Genomic DNA, 19,539 nt, shown 5'->3' with positions numbered 1-19,539 from the left:
ACTGGTCATGTTCTGTATCCACCACTGCTGCAAAGCAAACTTTTAGACACAGTTCTATTCTGGATGGTCCAAAGCAAGGACTGTGAAAGTCAGAAATTAAAAATGTACTTTAGTAAAACTACAAAAGTATCCTTTGAAAATAGCAGATCTACAAGTTCACAATGCATCACTTAATGATCTTGTCGGCTATTTTCAAATAGCCAATATAGTACTGAAGTGTTTAATGTGTGTTTTGTAATAATTATCTAAATCTACAAAGTAACTAGTGCCTAACGTTTTCAAATAATTGTTGTGGAGTAAACGTACACTAATTGCCTCTGAGATTTAGTGGAGTAGATCATTTAAAAGTATTACAAATGGTAAATACTCCAGTAATAAATCCAGTACAGTAGGCTACTTGACTGAGTAAATGTACTTTGCTTTATGCCACTGAAAACCAATCTCCTCATGTCATTTCAACTATAAGCCCCAGGGCTCTCATACCAGATCCTTTAGTATTTACATCTGCACCAAATATCTTCTTGGAAAATAAAATAGCAGATCTTCAAGCTCACAATTTAGCTTATTTTATGAACATTTCCTGAAAATATTTATTTTTAATCAAGCAACTCACATACATATTTGACAGAGTGACTTTCCCTTGTAGTTGAGTAATATTCATATTTTTAATTATTATTATTTATTTATTTTCACTATAGGCCCACCTATACATAAAGCTTAAAATACTGCTGACAGCACATTCAGTTTCATTTACAGTATCGACTTATGTATGTGGCTGAGATTTCAGTTTCATTATTGTTCTCTTCTAGTGAAGTCTTGTGAAATGATCTGTTATTTGTCATGAAGTTTCTAATCCAGACACTTGGTACTCTAATCGGGATGTACTCACTAGTCTTCCTCTGCCACTGATTATGAGTCTCAGTGCATGGCCCATGGCTACAATAAACATGTTACATGAAGAGGTTAGGGTGCTACCCTATAGGATTCCCCCGGGTATCACTAACTCAGTAGTCTCACCATCGTGAGTCAGAACCTTGGTTCGAGTCCAACTGTAGCTTGTCACTATCGCCTGCACTATATGTTATTATGTGAGTGAGACATTGTCAAACAGAGTTTTTGGTTGCCACTGTCAGAAACATGGCTTGCTCAGGGTGGGACAATGTCTGGTCTCTGCGCTACATGCAAAATGTCTTGAGACAACTTGTTGTGATTTGACACTTTAATACAATTGAATCGAATAGCCTATTAACATGTGTTTGTTTTAAGAATTAACCAAACAAATATCACTTCGGCCTGCTGAAAGTTATATGTATCATTTGCCAGGCCTGAAATTCAGGGTCAGGGTTATGTATGGATGGATGGATGGGTGGGTGGGTAGGTAGGTAGGTAGGTAGGTAGCTAGCTGGGTAGGTAGGTAGGTAGAGTAGAGATTAGGGCATATTAATAAAACGTATTAACATATTATACAGTAAATAACAAGTTTCAACCACCTGTAGGCCTACGCCTACCTGATCTATTCATTTTAGTCTCTCATAGATCTCTCAGACCGTAGGCTACATAACTGCTGCAATGTGAACCTACTGAAGTGGCATCAAAAATAATAATATTAATAATAATAAATGGATAGTGTAATGCCAATATGTTTCCTTTGCTAAATGTGGTGCTTTATTTTTCCCACATGATATTTAAACCAAGTATCCAGAATATTCCATTCCTTGGGTCCAGTGACTCCTGTCCTGTGTGTTGTCTCTTCAGCAGGTTACGTTACGCCAATCGTTTCCTCCGTAGACTTGTGGGGCATCGTCTTATTGGCTCACTCAACTGTCACTCCAAACACGGTATGATCCCATTGGGCGAACTAGGCGTAGGGTGGGGCTTGTTACCAGGAAGTGCCGGTTTGATACTAGTGTGACTGCTTTTTCACGTTGTAGGCTTGATGCTAACTTTAATTTGTGCCTGATCATTCACGCCGTTACACTGTTCTTTACCGGTTTAATTAGTTAATTAGGCAATTAATTCCATCCCGTCATGGCTGAAGAAGACGAGAAGTATGACGGCATGTTGCTGGTTATGGCACAACAACACGAAGGAGGCGTTCAGGAGGTGAACAAGTGCATGGTTTTGATGTTAGCCACGATGCTAGCTTTAATGCTAACGTTAACGTTGGGGCTCATATCTAGTCTACCTAATAAATAACCAATATAAATGCATGTCACACATTCCATATTGACCAGACTATTCCAGCCACTAGTAACTATGAACACCTTGACTTTACAAAATGTCACGGTGACTTACATTTCGACGTGAGTGTGTTTTTGCACTGTGCATAATGTATTTATAGCCTTCAAGCTACAGATGGAATATCAATGTGAAACTGGCCTTGGATATAAATGCTTGTTATGGTCTTGTCATGTTGATTCATTGCTAATATGTAAAACTGGATTAGTTTTGAACATAGTTAAATAGGATGATGGGGGCATCAGTTAATTACATACAAAGACAGACGGTTGTCATGGCAATGCAAGCTACTAAAGAACACTAAAGGTCAGGTACAGAAAGCTATACAGCTAGGAGTAAAACAAATAACAACTAAGTGTCTAACTTCAGTAACTTGAGGTTAGACACAGAGACGAGGAATAAATTACCCCAGCCAGACCAAAATGAGATTTAGGTGTACTACAGTAGTCTTTCTAGTCCTTCTGCACCTTGACCACCTAGCTAGCACTAACTCTATTAAGTGTCAACGTGCTGTACTCTGGTGGTGCAGGGGGTCCTTTGCTGTCCTCCACAGCAGAGTCTAATGCCTCATTCACACTACAGATATATAGTTGAACGTTTTGCTTGGTAATTCAATGTAATCTCAATGGAAACCAGCTTTAAAGGCTGGGCATGTCGGCTGTCCTTGGAATCCAGCCTTTAAAGCTGGTTTCCATTGAGATTACATTGAATTACCAAGCAAAACGTTAAACTATATATCTGTAGTGTGAATGAGGCATAAGGGTTTGGAATGAATTCACCGCAGTGCATCCGGCTTGGCCGAGCATCTGTACCATGCACCTTTGGCCCGTGTTCAGGGGAGGGAAGCTGGGCGGGGCGGGTGAGCTTTGCCACTACACCAGGGGTTCTCAAACCTTTTTGGCCGTGACCCCCAAAATAAACATATATGAACTGGGGGAGTGCATCTCTCCACTCCGACATGTCTCCTTTCCGACATGTCTCCATTCCGACACTAACCCTATCTCTAAACCGAACCCCCATGAGAGTGTCGCCACTCCGACAATGAGAAGTCAATTTCGGAGTGGCGACATGTCGGAATGGAGAGAGCCTCCCGAACTGGGGACCCCCACCCTGACAAGCACTTGGAATTGTAGGTATTACATTTAATGTGACTCGATTCCACAGATAAATATTGTGAAACTAGCAGATCTACATGCGCAGTGCAAGTCGTTGTGAGCATGTAGATCTGCTATTTTCACAATGTTCGCCTCTTGCTTACTTAATATTTGACAGTTTGGCCAGTTTGGTATTAAAACGGCCTTGAAAATCCTTAAATTGTCACTTTATACATGTGCAGATACCGTTGAGTGAGACATTAAACTAATCATCTGGGGACCCTTCAAAATAATCTTTGACCCCAAGTTTGAGAACCACTGACTGCACTACACAATCTCCTACAAGCCAATAGAATCAGAAATCAGCTTTATTGTCACATCACTGGATCACAGAAGTGAAGAAGTGGGTGAATTACGATTTGTGCGTCGTTATTTTCCATAGAAGGAAGAAAGGCAAGAACAAGAGGGGAGGTGCAACGGGGACAGGAGATCAAGCAAGAAAAGAAAAAATAACAAAGAATATATTATTTACATATTTACAAATGGTACCTGAAATAAAAAATATAAAACTTGCTTATGACATAGCAGCATTACATACAGTAGGGCAGGGGTTCCCAAACTTTTTTGTCTCAGGGCACCCCATAAATATTTATTTAATCCGAGGCACCCCTACATTATAATTTTCACTCCCAGTACCTTATATTTATAGCATATCGCCGTTTTCGGGTGGAAACCTTGTATGTCCAAAACCGTTTTGTATTTATCATCTATAAAATGTACTAAAACTAGTGAAAACAGTTGATCTACAAGCACACAACACCTCGCGATGTGCTTGTAGATCGGCTGTTTTCACTAGTTTTGTGCGATGGTCTTGTATGATGAAGCAGGGCAAAAGACATGAGGAGATACGAGGTTTCTGCCTGACAGTGATGATATTTTATTGATTATGTTGCGAGGAAAACTTTGAGATAATAGCCATTTTGGTTAGAAGTGACTGAAAATAACTTTGTACTTCAAGTTTAAAATGATACTAAATATATTTTCAAGTGTCCAAATAGATTCCAAATACTATCAAATGATCTCGCGGCACCCCTGGACTGCCGCCACGGCACCCCAGGGTGCCCCGTCACCCACTTTGAAAACCCCTGCAGTAGGGTACAACAGCAGTGACAAGCAGGGTAAGAATTTAATTGAATCATGAGATGCGATTCTAGCTCTGAAATTTCGAACCCACAACCTCCGCGGCAATGGGTAGGCATCTTACCACTGTGCCACCCGAGGCGCCATTGATTTAGTATAGTAATTTCAACATAACGTACACAATTGGGCTGGTTGTATTTGGTCACCCTGCTCTTCTATTGAGACATTTGGATCCTGTGTCTGGTCTGGTTTGACATGATCTTTGTCACAATCCTGTTTCTGGTTTGACATTCAATTTCTACCCCCGAACAAGCGTCAGACTCTGTTAGCTCAGTGTTCAGCATTGGCCCTGGAGATCCTGGTTCAAATCCTGGGTAGAACTGAAAATTGCCATAGTGCATCTTTAACACCCTTTTCAACCCGGTTGTGTTTTCCTCTCTCAACAGCTAGTCAACACATTTTTCAGTTTCCTCCGGCGCAAAACAGACTTCTTCACGGGTGGGGATAGCGGTGCCCCCGAGAAGGTGAGTGTCTGATGCCAGCGGGATTCTGGACCTTGATGCATCGTCACTCTGCAGTGACGATGGTTGTTGTTGGCAATACATTATTGCTATTTGATATCTCGGATTTAGCATTTTTAGTTGCAATAATTTATTTCTGTCATGATTTTCTAACATAACAGTTGAACATACAGTGCAATTAAGTCAACACGATGGCTTTTGGCCGAAAAGGTATGGGCTGAAGCCAAGCTTACCCCCAATCCAACCCTTGATGCTCAGAATACCATTAAGCAGAGAGGCGTTGGGTCCCATTTTTATAGTCGTTGGTATTATGTATTTGATATAAATATCATTATATATATATTTCATGTTGGGGCATATGTACATACATATGGCCCAGCTGTAGCAGTGACAAGCAGCCCTGCTCGATGTTTTCTCAGTAAATCTCCTCTTTTCTCTCTCAGCTGGTGAAAGAATCCTTCGCCCACCACAGCAAGCTGGCGCTGAAAGAACACAAAGCCAAACAGGTATTCTATTGTATTCTATTTGATTCATTACCGATGGTGGTTCTTTACGGCCGGACTACACCAAAAAATGCGCGCACACACGCGTACTGTCTGTGAAGACGCTCCAGGCTACACCAAGGAGGGAGTATATGTGAGGAAGACCAGATAGTCTGTGTACAAAACGCATACGTGTGCTTAAAAAATAGAACCGATCCTATTTTTAGGGAATGCGTATCCGTGGTTCGCGCTATCCGTACGCCTGGTGTAGCCGGCTGAATTGATTTACATTGGATCTATCCAAAACGCGCATATGCGCGCACGCCCCGCATACACACTGACGCGCGCGAAACGGCTTGGTGTAGCCCGGCTGTTAGTGTGTGATGTCTTCAGTCCAGTGTTCATTTTGTCGATTAAAACTATGACGAAATATGTTCGTCGACTACCTTTCTTCACCGAGCTAAAGCATCAAGCTGTGATGACTAAAACTATGACTAAATAATATACTGACAGTTTTGTCAACGAACACAACAAGACTAAAATGTTATATGCTTGGTTGCACGCCTGTGTCATGCTCAGAAAATAGCTGATCTGCAAGATCATGACACTTTCTGAGCTTGTAGATTGGCTATTTTTGGCTCATTTTAAATCAGACATTACGACGCCATCACGGCCGCCAAAATATATTTTTGCAGACTAAATCAACTGTAGATTTAGTTGACTAAAATCTTATATTTAGTCAACTAAAACAAACATTTCCGATGACTTAAACAATCATATTCAAAAGACTCAAACTAAATCAAGCTTTGCTTACTAAATGAACACTGATCTTATGTCATCTTAGGACAGACAGGAGAAAGAGAGGAAGCAGAAGGAAGAGAGAGCGGCTAAGATCGCAGAGGAAGAGAAGAAGAAAAAGCAGGAAAACGAGGACGGCCCCCAGATCCGAGAGCTGACCGACGAGGAGGCGGAGAAACTTCAGTCTGAACTCGACCAGGTAAATGAGGTGCTGCGATTCAGAGGCGCTCTGCTGTAGTGAGTGAAAAATAAGCAGTTGAACCCCCTAGATCAGGAGTCTTCAACGTTTTCAGGCTAAGGACCCCTTAGTCGAGAGAGAGATGAAGCAGGGGCCCCCACAACCTGTTCATGGATTCCATAGTTTCATTGTTTGACAGCACAATCATCAGTGTATTTTGGATTCATGTCAATTTGTGTTTTCAGATATTTAACCACTTGAACTGTCAATACTTATAAACTTGACCTTTCACTCTGTACTTTTTTCCCCATCTACACCAAACCTCTTTGCCGAAAATAGCCACGCGCTGCGAGGCATTGTGAGCTTTTAGATCAGCTATTTTCGTCAAAAGTTCTCAGAATGTGGACACTAGGGTTCAAGTGGTTAATATAAAAAAGGAGAAAAACATCTATCACTCAATGATTTGGAGGACCCCCTGTAGTAACTCTGGGGACCCCCTAGGGGCCCGGACCCCTTGTTGAAGACCCCTGCCCTAGATCACTGTTTACCAAACACTGGGTCGGGACCCATTTGTGGGTCGCATACAGATTTTAATTGGTCCCTTGTAGGAAACAAAAGATTTCCTACATCAAGAAATCAAAGGAAAATCTAAGAAATTCCATAAATTAGAAAACAAATGTTTAAGAAGTATCATGAAAATAGCCGATTGGCGCAAAGCGACACGTTGTGTGCTTGTAGATCTGTAGCTTTTCACTATAACCACTGCCCTAGACTCTGCGATGGTGCGGTGCAGGGGTCGTCAACTTTTTCAACATGGAGGGCCATGTTTTTATTTGTATTTCTTTTAACTTTTTTAAATTTAGAGTAGCCATTGTTTTTGCCCCCTTTTTCTCCCCAATTTAGTCGTTATATCAATAAATTCCTCCTTGCACACATTTCCTTGTCGTCACTGCTTTTTGTATCCTACTGGCTCACCTGACATTAAAGAGCGTCGTAGAGCCTTTGTCCTACTCCTCCCGCCCAACACTCCCTGCTGACAGGTGCCTCCCCCAACCGGTAGGAGTACGTGCAGTGACAATTATCGACCTCCCTACCTGGCTTCCATCCCCACGAACACGAGCCAATAGTGTTCGTGTAGACGCCAGACATAGCCGGTTGCACCACAGTGGATTCGGACCAACAACCTCTATGGTGTTGGGCAGGAACTTTACCACTGCACGATCCGAGCGCATGTTTTTATTTTCTTGATGGTCAGTGTGCGTCTTCAAATTTGCGCTTAATTACGACACCACATCAAAATAAAATATTTCCAACAGATTGTGATTGACCATGAATAAAAGAACCTATTTTCTACTACTTTTAAAATATTCACATCAGGACATTGTAATGATCATTAGAACTATAACCTCATATATCTCCCAGAAGGTTCAGAGTTTGAATGAATGTAGAGTTATGTGCAGGATCTAATAGGCATACAGATGTGAAGGACTTAATTTACAGTGATTATCAGTAATTGCCAGTGATTACCCTCTCCTGTGCCAATGTTGGCAGCTGTGCCTAAGGTTGCCTATCCCTGGGGGGTTCCCACTAATTAAAACTATGAAGTGCACACATTCCAAAAACGTATGATAACCTTGGTCTTTACTCATGTTGACTGTACGTTTCAGAAGAAACAACAAAAGGAGAAAAAAGAGGAGGTGAAGACGAATGAGAGCGCGCCTGAGAAGGAGGACAAAGCAGAGAAGGGGGTGAGATCATTGTGGATGCCGTGAAATAATGTAACATCTTCTAGGACACATTAGTTGCGTTTCCATAAAACCTTTTTTTTCGCATTTAAGCATAAATCGTTTTATGGAAACACTTCAAAATTCGTATAAACTTTTCATTATTCGCAAAAACATTCATGCGCTTGGAGGAGGTGGATTTTGAGGCTTTATCGAAAAAACGTAATGCACATCAGTGAATGGAAACACTAAGCGAATTATATTTTGCATTAAAATGCATTGAACTGCGCGGGAAGGGCTGCAGGGGGTCGGCCAGCTCTTGTACCAACACCGGCTGCTTATGTTCAAAGCAGTTGTGCTCAAAAGTAAAACCATTCATCATTATTCTCCGTTCCGCGACGGCGCCGCGTGCACAGAACGGCCGAGAACAGCAGACCTCCAAGTCCAAGCTCACATCGCATCCGCAACGAGCTGTGATGATCTTGTACTGTATATCAGCTGTTATCCATCTACAGTATGTGGATTGGAGCGTCTTCTCTCTCTCTCTCTCTCTCTCTCTCTCTCTCTCTTATCTTATATATGAAATCTATAGGCTGAAGAGCCCTGGGTTAGACTGCATGTTCAATAATGTGTCTCACTTGACTGGAAAAATAGCGCCTGTCTGAAATTCGAACTCGAATAAGTTCACTGGAAACAAATCTTGGGGTGGTAGCAAATAGCCCCTTAACGGGTGCGTAACTGTGAGTTAAGGGGATCATTCGAAAAAAGATAATGTCTTTGTGGGCACGGCCCCTAACTGCACCTTTAAAAGTAGGCCATTGGCGCGCTTTGTAGATTTGGCGTGCATTTTGACGTTTTTCCCATTTGTTTGACTTGGTCCAGTCCGAGTCGGAGGGAGAGGAAGATGAGAAGGACAAGGACAAGATGAAGCCTAACGGTGGGAACGGAGCTGACCTGCCCAACTATAAGTGGACACAAAGCCTGTCTGAAGTTGACGTAAGTACATTAAAAATAAATTAAAGATTACGTTATTATTACCTGGGCTGTGCGGATATGCCCGGGTAATTGGCTAAAACCACAGGATTTTGATGACCCCTTAACATTAAAGCACACTGTCCCTTTTTTCAATTAATAAAATGTCCAATCTGTATGGTAGTGTGTTAATTCATTATTATTATTATCTATCTATAAATGCGAGAAGTCTCTGCGTGTCTGTCTGTGTGTCTGTAATCCGCGTATCTCGAGAACCATTCGTCCCACCGGCTTCAGATTCGGCACACGCGTTCCCCGCCGTGGCACGGAGTGCAGTGCCGGGTCTCGACCCGACCCGACGCGCGGTTTTCCCGAACCGGCGCGAAACGTTCGGAATCTCCTTATTTGATTGTTGGTTTATTTGGTTGATTGTTGACATCAGGCTGTTCCGGAGGAAATCGGCGAAAGCTCTGACTCATTGTGACATCACTTCATAAAAGGCTCTGACATCACGTACGCCACATGAGTCAACAAAAAATCTCTGTGAGTGTGTATGTATGTATGTAATCCGCGTATCTCGAGAACCGTTCGTCCCACGGGCACGCGCGTTCTCCATATATGGGCATAAAATGAATGCCCCCATATATGGGCATAAAATGGATTGCAGACAGGCAGATACAGATATCTCCATATATGGACATAAATGGACAGAGGCAAACAGATGGTCAAAGATCTCCATATATGGGCATAAAATGGACGCAGACAGACAGATACAGATATCTCCATATATGGGCATAAATGGACACAGGCAAACAGATGTTCAAAACGGGGCCTATGACAACAGGTATAATGAGGTTTGCATTAAAGGGGGAACCGGCACTGTGTCTGCAACACAGTTGGAGGCACAGACAGATACTCCATATATGGGCATAAAATGGACGCAGATAGACAGATATCTCCATATATGGGCATAAAATGGACCCAGAACTATAACTGCAGTGATCTCCATATATGGACATAAAATGGACAGCGACATACAGACAGACAGATACAGATAACTCCATATATGGGCATAAATGGACACAGGCAGACAGATGGTCAAAACGGGTCCTATGAAAACAGGTATAATGGGGTTTGCATTAAAGGGCGGGGCATTCATTCCCTATTTACATTGTTCCGAGTTTGCCAGGTCGCCGACTAGACGCTAAAGGGCGGCCCAGCTTCTAGTTATTTGAATTGGGCTGGTTGCTCTTTTGCATCCCTGCTCTTTTATTGAGACATTTTGATCGTATCAAAGGTCACAATTTATGACCTGTCGGTCAAGTATACAAATGAAACCAAATGGACCCGTAAGGGTTTCATTTGTATACTGTCAGAGTTAAGTGGAGACCTTGACATTTTTTAAGTTTGAGAACTACTGATTTAGACCAAAATGCAGGTTTAAATTGAATTCTGCAATGAACTCTGTATTAACGATTAAACAGGATTTTTTTTACAAGGCTCTCTCAATTGTATCACGATATATACGATACCTCTGAACAGGCATATCGTGGAGACGTTGTATCGTCTCAATGATAAGTATCACCATATCGCCCACCCCTAGATGTAGTGCTGTTGTAATGATGATGAAAACCCCACACAGCTGGTGGTGCCGTTTGACGTGAAGTTCCGCATCAAAGGGAAGGACGTGGTGGTGGACATCCAGCGGAAGCTGCTGAAGATCGGCCTGAAGGGCCATCCTCCCGTCATCGACGCGGAGCTCTGCCACGAGGTGAAGATTGACGAGAGCTCCTGGCTCATCGAGGACGGCAAGGTGGTCACCGTTCACCTGGAGAAGGTAGGTTGGGGGGGGGGGGGGATTGCATGCTGGATACATTTTAGTTAGTTAGTTCTCAGTCGCTACGACAGATTTCAGTCAATTTGATTCCACTAGCCCTTACCCGTTCAAAGATATGAGCTCCAAAATGATGTGCAGTGTGTGGGTTATGGGATGTGCACTGTGCATACAGTATATGAGGGATGGAAAGTAACTTTAACTGGTGCTTGCATGATGTAGGAGCATCAATGTAAGAAACCTGTTTCGTTTAATGGCTACAGAGATACTGTCCCCCCCCCCCCCCCCCCCCGTGTGTGTGTGTGTGTGTGTGTGGGTTTGTGTGTGATTGTGCATGGCCTGAACAACAGCGCCCCTCCCTTAACATGTGTGGTCACAAAAGGTACTGTAGGCTAAATAGATATAGATACACCATAAAAATGCTATTATACAGCATACGATTTGTGAAAGTGACAAACGGGCTTCACAGTTATGTCAGGTGCGTTGATATGCTGATGGTGATGCGATTTCAGATCAATTGCTCCAGCCACTGAGGAGAAACGCTGTTACAGACAGACAGACAGACACTCACTCAGACAGACAGACAGACACTCACTCAGACATTCGCAAAATTATAGTATAGATAGAAGTCAGACTCGGCATGTCTTCTATGGAAGCGTGTCACTCTGTAAAAATAGGTATAGTAAGCTTGTAGATGATGGCCCATTTTCGGTTATTAGTTAATGTAAGATTATACAACAGGTAGTCGGGCTCTCAATGGAAAACAGGCTCTCCAACCGTGCATATAACGAGCGCTACTGCACTGTCTCTCATCAAGTAAAGAAATCAGCTGCGTTGTACGAAAGACAGCAAGCGCTCCTCTCTTCCCACACTATGCTAGGCGGCTAGGCTAGCGGTTTTCATGTGACGTTCAGGGACATAGTAGCTAAATGTGGCATTAAAGAATTACTAATTCCTATCGAATATCTTAATTACAATGAAATAAAGTTGACGTGATTTTTTTTTATAAGGGCAACAGTTGTATAATCGCAATATTACACTCGAGGGTCTCTCGTGTAATATTGCTTAATTAAAAGAGTATTTGAAGTGGTCAAACTAGCGATAGAAATCATAGAATGCATGTCCAATCTTCCAGAAAACCCTAATTATCTCAAATATTTTGTAAAAGCAATAAAGGGTTTCCTGCAGAAAAAAAAGCTTGGCCAGGGGGGACTTGGCTATGGGTGGACTTAATTAATTAATTAGATTAATTTAATTACCTTAATTTCTATTCATTCTTTTTTTTGAGGCCCTTGAGGCCGATAGAGCAGGAGCCTATCTCCTGTTTCTGAAGCATGAGGCGGCTGCTTTGTACAAGTACACCCCCTGGACATGATGCTAGTATGTCGCAGGGACTTACCCCCAATCCAGCCCTTGATGCTGAGTGCCAAGCATGGAGGCACTGGGTCACATTTATCAGAGTCTTTGGTGTGAGGGGTGCTCCTTTCATGCTCACAAATCACAGATTATGACTTGGCCTAACAATACGTTTCATTTTCAGATCAATAAGATGGAGTGGTGGAACAAGCTGGTGGTCACAGACCCAGAGCTGAACACCAAGAAGATCTGCCCCGAGAACTCCAAGGTATAAATGATGGCATTTATTTGGACCATAGTGTGACCATATGTCCCATTAGTTTCTAAAAAAAGGTAGTCGACAGGACATTTTTCGTCATAGTTTTATTCAACTAAATGAACGCTGATGGGGTTGCGCTTTCCCACAGCTGTCAGACCTGGACGGAGAGACGCGAGGCATGGTGGAGAAGATGATGTACGACCAGAGGCAGAAGTCCATGGGCCTGCCCACCTCCGAAGAGCAGAAGAAACAAGACATCCTGAAAAAGTACGTTCCCCATCGTTGCGTTCTAAGGGAAATCCAGACTGCTGTCATTGGTCTCTAATGCTTATTTTAAATATACCAGATCTACAAGCTCACAATGCTTTGCGTTCTGTGGGCTTGTAGATCACAACGTTATTTAGCAGACACTCTTAATCCAGAGCCATTTAAAATAAGCAAGGACTAAACAGTGCATCAAATGCATAGCAATAGTAATCTAAAATCATAGGTAGACCTAGACCAAGAAACTTTCGTCAGTAGTAGTAGTAGGATAACCACAAATAAAATCAAGTCATTGTACAACAAAACGACAACATAGCTGTCATTGTACAACAAACCTGCAATGCATAACCTTTTCTTTAATTATTTTAACCAATCTGTGTGATGGAGTATGTTGAGCAAGGCATAGTGTTGACAATAGTGTTACAGTTCCAATTTTCTAATTGTAATTCAGGGGTGCCGTGAAAGTTATTTACAGACAAACAGGTTTGAGAACCACTGACTTGGATGCACTGGTTAGGTACATTACATGTGGAAAAACCTACGCTCGGAAGCTCCACTACGATACAATCATGATGAAAACAACAACCCTAAAACCCTGAAACCATGCAAAAATATCTGTGAAAGTGTAAAGGATTGTGAACAATATGAGAATCTTTTGTCTGTACGAGATCCTTACCTAAAAACTAAACTAACTGCTTGTCTCTGTTGTGTTGTGTGTGTGTGTAGGTTCATGTCTCAGCATCCAGAGATGGATTTCTCTAAAGCCAAATTCAGCTGAGAGCTGCCTGCACTCGTCCTGCTTCCTCTATCCCTCCCTCGCCCTTCCTCCCTCTCTCCATCTCAGCCTGGATCAGCCATTCTAAACCCTTTCTTTTGTTGTACCCATTAAGACTTGGAACCATTCAACCATTATTTTATGCTTTTACTATTAATTAGCAGATATACAAGCTCACAGCGCCGACCGGCCAGTGCACCAGAATGTAGCAATGACAGGAGAGGTGTCTCTGACTGGCAAAATACTGCCGGTGGGGAGAATTAAGTGACCTGTATTATCCTACTGTATCATCCTACCTGCTGAAAACAAGAAGGGTTTCTCAGATCTGACAGACTACATTAAGAAGCAATTGGAGGTCCATTTTGTTGATCGCTACGACAAAATATACCCCATTGTCTTCTCATAGACATTGAGACTGCTACCTTCTAACGCAAGGCCAAACACAACCAAGTGCTGCGCTGCAAGCTTGTAGATCTGCTATTTTTTGAGCAATCTTGAATATATTTATTTTTAAACAGAAACATTTGTAACTCAAATATTTGCTTCTGGGGGGTCCCTGGAACAACATATTTTGAGATGGAGGTCCACGACCAAATACTTTTGGGGATCCTTGACATGAAAAGGTTTGAGAACCCCTGATTTAGAAGACATTTATAGAATCGGGTCAAGAATATTAAATACACAAATTTTCAAGATTTAAAAAAAAATAGCAGATCTACAAGCTTGCAGCATGTTTTGTATATCTGCTATTTTTTAAATGGCTTAATCATAAAACAATGGTTAAAGTAAAACTGCGTTCCAGGTCTAAATGGGTTAATTAGAGGACCCCCCAGCTTGAAATGCATTGGGTTCACAGACCCCCAATATAACACCAAAGTCCAACATCACTGCCGTTCTTTTTTCTTCATTTTCTTTTGAAATTACCATAGAATCATCTTAGCTCGCATCATATAAGAACTGAGTTCCAAAAACAAACAATTCAAGAATTCAGGATATAAAGCATCAGCTGATCGTGAAAAAGTACTGATTTATCCAAAGATAAATATAAGAATACATGGAACACGATTTTATATGATATGTATTGGGGGGTCACTGCTTCATCTCTTGGCTTGAAAGACCGTGGCCTGAAAAACATTGAACAAAGCATATTCATATAATATTCAATGATTAGATTTTATACGATATTGGGTGGTCCCTAATTCATCTCTCTCTCTCAGCTCAGGGGTCCTTGGCCTGAAAAATGTTGAACAAAGCATATTCATGTAATATCCAATCATTTTATTTGCAAAACCAACTTACTGTTGATTTGGAGTTTGGTTTCATTTTGTTCGGGTATGTATATCGAACTAAGGTGTCCTTGAAATCAAAAAGGTGTGAATCTCTCATATCGTTTTGGTTAAGCTGACATTTCACTTAAAAATTCTGTTTGTAGACCTCAAGGTTTGAAATCCATGTTCTTATGTTTGTTTTTTGTTTTTCTTTCTTCTAGTTTTAACATATTTTATTACTGTATTTGCCACGTTGGGCCTTTGCGCGTCATGTGTCTTTGGATTTTTGTTTTGTAAAAATAAACAGAATATGGAAGTTAGTGATGTGTTCTGCGTGACTTTCTGGAGGATATTTTGTCCTGTTATATCAGCTGACGGTATGTACGGATGGGATCCTTTGGGGATTTTAACGAGTCCAGTTCCTTAATAATTACCTCTTGGCGGTCCAATGTATTAAATGGAATACTGTAAGTGTTGTGAGGATAGATGTCAAGGTATTTGCGTGTTCTCTATTACAGTGTTTCTCAACCTTTTTTCTGCATGAGCACACTTCATGTCCCAAGAATCCATGGGCACACCAACATAATACGGGGGTGTAAATATCGTCACTGTCGGGAAGAAACCTTGTATCTCCAAGTTTCAAATTTGTAAGTTTCTTCGCTAAGTAAAGCCCTGTCGCACAACAGTAGTGAAAACAGCCGATCTACAAGCACACAACGCCTCACGGTTTAAATCATTTTTAAAATGATAAATACAATACTGGCTTTCAAGCAGTTTCAAGGGGCACACTTGACCCTCCTCATGGGCACACCAAAGGTCCCCAGGCACAGTGGTTGAGAAACACTGCTCTATTACATTCACTGCGATGCGAGAGTGCGGTCTAGCCAACACCAACTCGGGACTCCTGAATCGCGTCAGCAATTTCAGCATACATTCACTAACAATGCATCCAAAAAGTTACTGTTAAGAGTTTTGTGGGGACCGCTGGATTGGCTAGAACCTCATCAAGAACCCTGGATGTATGTGTTGGCTATCCAAAAATAGCACATCTATGTCTAATTCTTTTTCTTATTATTATTTCTTTTTTTTACATACAAATCTTCTGGGGGCCCCTGGCACAAAACTTATTTGAAAGCCAGTTACAAGGACATACAAAAGAAGGTTCTTTTCGAATTTCCTTGAATGAGTTTTAATTTAGTTTTATTTCAACCCACAAGGGGGCAGTGTTCTACTTGGAATGTCATCAGTTGAGTGCTCCTTTTGAAAGTCACAGTAGTTCCTATTATTTGACCAGATATCTATCCTAACTGGAGTTATTAGGAGGGAAAAAACTAAGTTTTGACATTCATCTAATATTTATCCATTATTACCGTACTATTTTATTTAACGTTGACCATTTGTTAATGGTCAAGTCCCTATAGGCCCGGGGCATTTCCTGTAACCATCCCAAAGTAAGCCACATTCATAACCTTTCTACCACAATATATTATATTTATTTAACCACTTAAATGCTTGTTGACCAGAGTCTGCTAGGGATATATAGCCTACCATACTTGGTCCATTCATTAATTGGTCTGTACCTGTTACTAAATTATATGGTGCTTTTTTATTATTATTTTTTTAATGTCCACCATTTAACTCAATCAGCTGTGTTCATTTTGACAGAAAATGTGTCATAGTTTTTGGAATAAGATTCAATTTAGTTTAGTAGTCATGTGAAATGTTTTAGTCTAGTTTTACTCAACTAAATCTACAGCTGATTTAGTCGACTATAATGTATTTTGGCCGGCCTTGATAGCGCTGCAATGCCTTATTCATACCTAATGTGTGCCAAAAAAATTGCAGATCTACAAGCTCACAACACGCCTGTGAGCTTGTAGATCTGCTATTTTGGCGGGTGACATCCATGTACAGCCAAGCATGAAATGACTTGTCTTAAGTCCTGTAGATCTCTTGTTCAGTCCAGTCTCTTGTAGGCTACTCCCTGACATTTTAGTCTAGTTTTTATTTGATGAAAATGTGTTTTTTTTTATTTAGCCATAGTTTTAGTCATCATAGCTTAGTTTTTATTTCGTTTTTATTTTTGTTTTCATCAGTGAAAAAAAATATGAAAATTAACACTGAACATTTTAATATCTGACCTTTTTTTTATATCTATTTTCTTTCTTTCTTTCTATCTCTTTTCTTCTAACCTTCCCTGACAACTCCAAATAAGAATTCATTTCCACCCACTTCATTCACAGTGTAAATGTACAATGTACCTGTTGCGTGAGCAAAGCTGTTTGTGGCTCCTTTTCCCCTTCTGCACACCAAACTCTTTGGAGAAAACAGATCTACACGTGTCGTTTCCCCCCTGATCATTCACCTGCAGGATAGTTCAAAGACCCCCCGAAAATCTTTTCTGTGCAATAATCAGGTACAGTAGGTACAGCTACACAGCGTTTCGGCCATACAACCTGGCCTTCATCAGCCCCTAGAACAGAGTTTCTAAAAGTGGTGTGCCGTGGCGCAAGTCCAGGAGTGCTGCAGAATACTTTGATAATATTTGGATATTTGCATTTGCATCGATATCACTTCGGTTTAACCACTACACAAGTAAAACTAGACCTGAGTGGCACTGTACTCGCATGGTGTTGCATCGAGTTACACCAAATCTCTTCAGCGAAAATAGATCTGAAAGCTGTGAGCTTGTAGATCTGCTATTTCAGGCCAACCCCCTCCTCCCAGGGATGCTGGGGTTCAAGTGGTTAAATGTCAAGTATTAAGTTATGTTCAATCTAGCCTAATGGAAACAGATAATCTCTCGAGTTATCCTCATCACATACTGTATCTGCCGTAATCTGACATAGAGTAAATGTATGGTTTTGATTGATTGAATACATTATTAGGAATATTATTATGTATACAGCAGCACATGGTACAAGTAGTGTAAATCAGGGGTGTGGGGTTGAAAATCTTAATTTACAGTGCTGGTGACTTGAGCCAAAAACAGCTTGAGAAGCACTGCAGTAGAATAGTGACTCTAGGGTCCCAGTGGTAAAAAGAAAAGAAAATCAAAGCCACCTATGGGTGCAAACATCGGACGTCCATTGACAGCTCATTGGGAATGATCGTCACGCTTTTACCAATGAGGGGAAAGACAGGCTTTCTCACACGCATACAGCACACTGCACATCATGCGTCTCTGCTAAGTGTTACTACACCGAACAGGGGCGTCACAAGGGGGGGAAAGTGGGACTGAGTTACTAGGGCCCAAGGTGGATGGGCATTCATTATTTTATACTTTAACTATTGAAAAATAGATGTACTACTTTTGAAAAGTCTTGAAAATGTGTGCAAATCTTTAAATATATGTATTCCTTAAGCGAACATTTGTAACTCAAATGTTGCTTCTGGTGGGTCCCTGGAACTAAATATTTTGAGATGGGGGTCCGTGGGCCAAATGCATATCATTTTGGGGGTCCTTCACATGAAAAGTTTTGAGCACCACTGACATAGAAACGTAGGTTTTTCAAAAAACCTTAGAACTATTTTCAAAAATAGCAGATCTACAAGCTCACAGCGCGGCACTCGGTGCCGCGCTGTGAGCTTGTATATCTGCTATTTTTCAATAGTTAAAGCACATGGGGGGGGCCCTCAGTGAAGCCTTGTACCCAGGGCCCATGAATTTGGCGTGACACCCCTGACGCCGGGGCCTCAGTTTGTTTTGCTCCGCGGTGCGATCGTACCACAGCTCCACTCGACTCGGGTCTGTCAGCCTGGTGAGAGGCCTGTCACTGCCTTGGTGGCTGTAAGGTGACATGCATTAGCTTATGCCGGCTAGCAGAGTCCTCCTGGTGTGTGAAATTGCTCATGTGTAGCTTAAAAAGCCAACTGCGGAAGTTTGTATACATCTGGGTCTCTGGATAGTATAGCTGCCGATACAGACGAGGTGTCCATGTGCAGGGTGGCATTGTTATTAAAGATACTGTTAGGCCTACAACAAAAGGTTAAAGCTCTATAATGTGATAGATCTTTTCTAGATCAGGACCCCCATCTTGAAAGGTATAGATCAGGGTCCCAAAAAAATCATGGTTTTATTCATTCCTGAACATTAATATTTTGGACATAGTTGTTTTCTGCCCGACAGCACAGATATGAGACTGCGAGGTTGAACATCAACAATAGCGATATAGACACATAGACATCAAAGGGGGCTTGAGCCCCTGCCCTTTTATCCGTCTGTGCCCTCTCCAGACCATGAATGCAGTTTTACTATGGTGAAAGAAATGCAAATGCCATCTTTCCATGCCATACCTGAAGGCAGCATTCAAGAGAATTACCTTGTCCAAACTCTCCTGAACTTGAACGCATGTGTCTTATGTTGAAATAATTGTCCTCTCTGTGTAGAAATCCATGCTGTTGCCGCAGCATGGAACTGAACTATGCTTTGTTCAGTGTGGTATCAAGCTCACAACACGTCGCATCGCGACACGTTTGAATGTCGGCTATTTTGGATGTCGGCTATTTTCACCGAAAGGCCCTTTTAGAACAGTGCCTCTCTAACATTCTCTGCACGTCCCTGGTACAGCATGAAGAGTTATTGATTGATTGATTGATTGATTGATTGATCGATTGAATAATTTATTCAAAGTTT

At 41.6% G+C, this 19,539-nt stretch overlaps 2 protein-coding genes across 2 annotated transcripts in view; one reads left to right on the top strand and one right to left on the bottom strand.

The window, feature by feature from the left end:
* LOC308292879 (GTPase IMAP family member 8-like) overlaps window positions 1–19,539 on the bottom strand; it is a gene marked incomplete at both ends in the record, with an annotated part of 407,153 nt that overhangs the window by 107,494 nt on the left and 280,120 nt on the right. The window lies entirely within an intron of this gene.
* Window positions 1,935–15,223, top strand: LOC308293421 (nuclear migration protein nudC-like). Its single transcript, XM_080735937.1, has 10 exons — window positions 1,935–2,103; window positions 4,919–4,996; window positions 5,437–5,499; window positions 6,320–6,472; window positions 8,119–8,199; window positions 9,058–9,171; window positions 10,790–10,984; window positions 12,522–12,605; window positions 12,745–12,863; window positions 13,587–15,223. The coding sequence occupies exons 1-10, from the start codon at window positions 2,029–2,031 to the stop codon at window positions 13,636–13,638; spliced, it is 1,014 nt and encodes a 337-aa protein (XP_080592063.1). The 5' UTR covers window positions 1,935–2,028; the 3' UTR covers window positions 13,639–15,223.

This window comes from Nannobrachium achirus (assembly GCF_963921795.1).
Source record: "Nannobrachium achirus genome assembly, chromosome: 10".
Classification (NCBI taxonomy): Eukaryota; Metazoa; Chordata; class Actinopteri; order Myctophiformes; family Myctophidae; genus Nannobrachium; species Nannobrachium achirus.
Note: the sequence above shows the minus strand (reverse complement) of the source record. Positions and strands in the feature narration are given on the sequence as shown.

Coding starts and splice junctions, on each gene's coding strand:
- LOC308293421 (XM_080735937.1), top strand. CDS start 2,029: ATGGCTGAAGAAGACGAGAAGTATGACGGCATGTTGCTGGTTATGGCA. Junction 2,104..4,918: donor ACGAAGGAGGCGTTCAGGAG/GTGAACAAGTGC, acceptor CTCTCTCAACAG/CTAGTCAACACATTTTTCAG. Junction 8,200..9,057: donor AGGACAAAGCAGAGAAGGGG/GTGAGATCATTG, acceptor GACTTGGTCCAG/TCCGAGTCGGAGGGAGAGGA.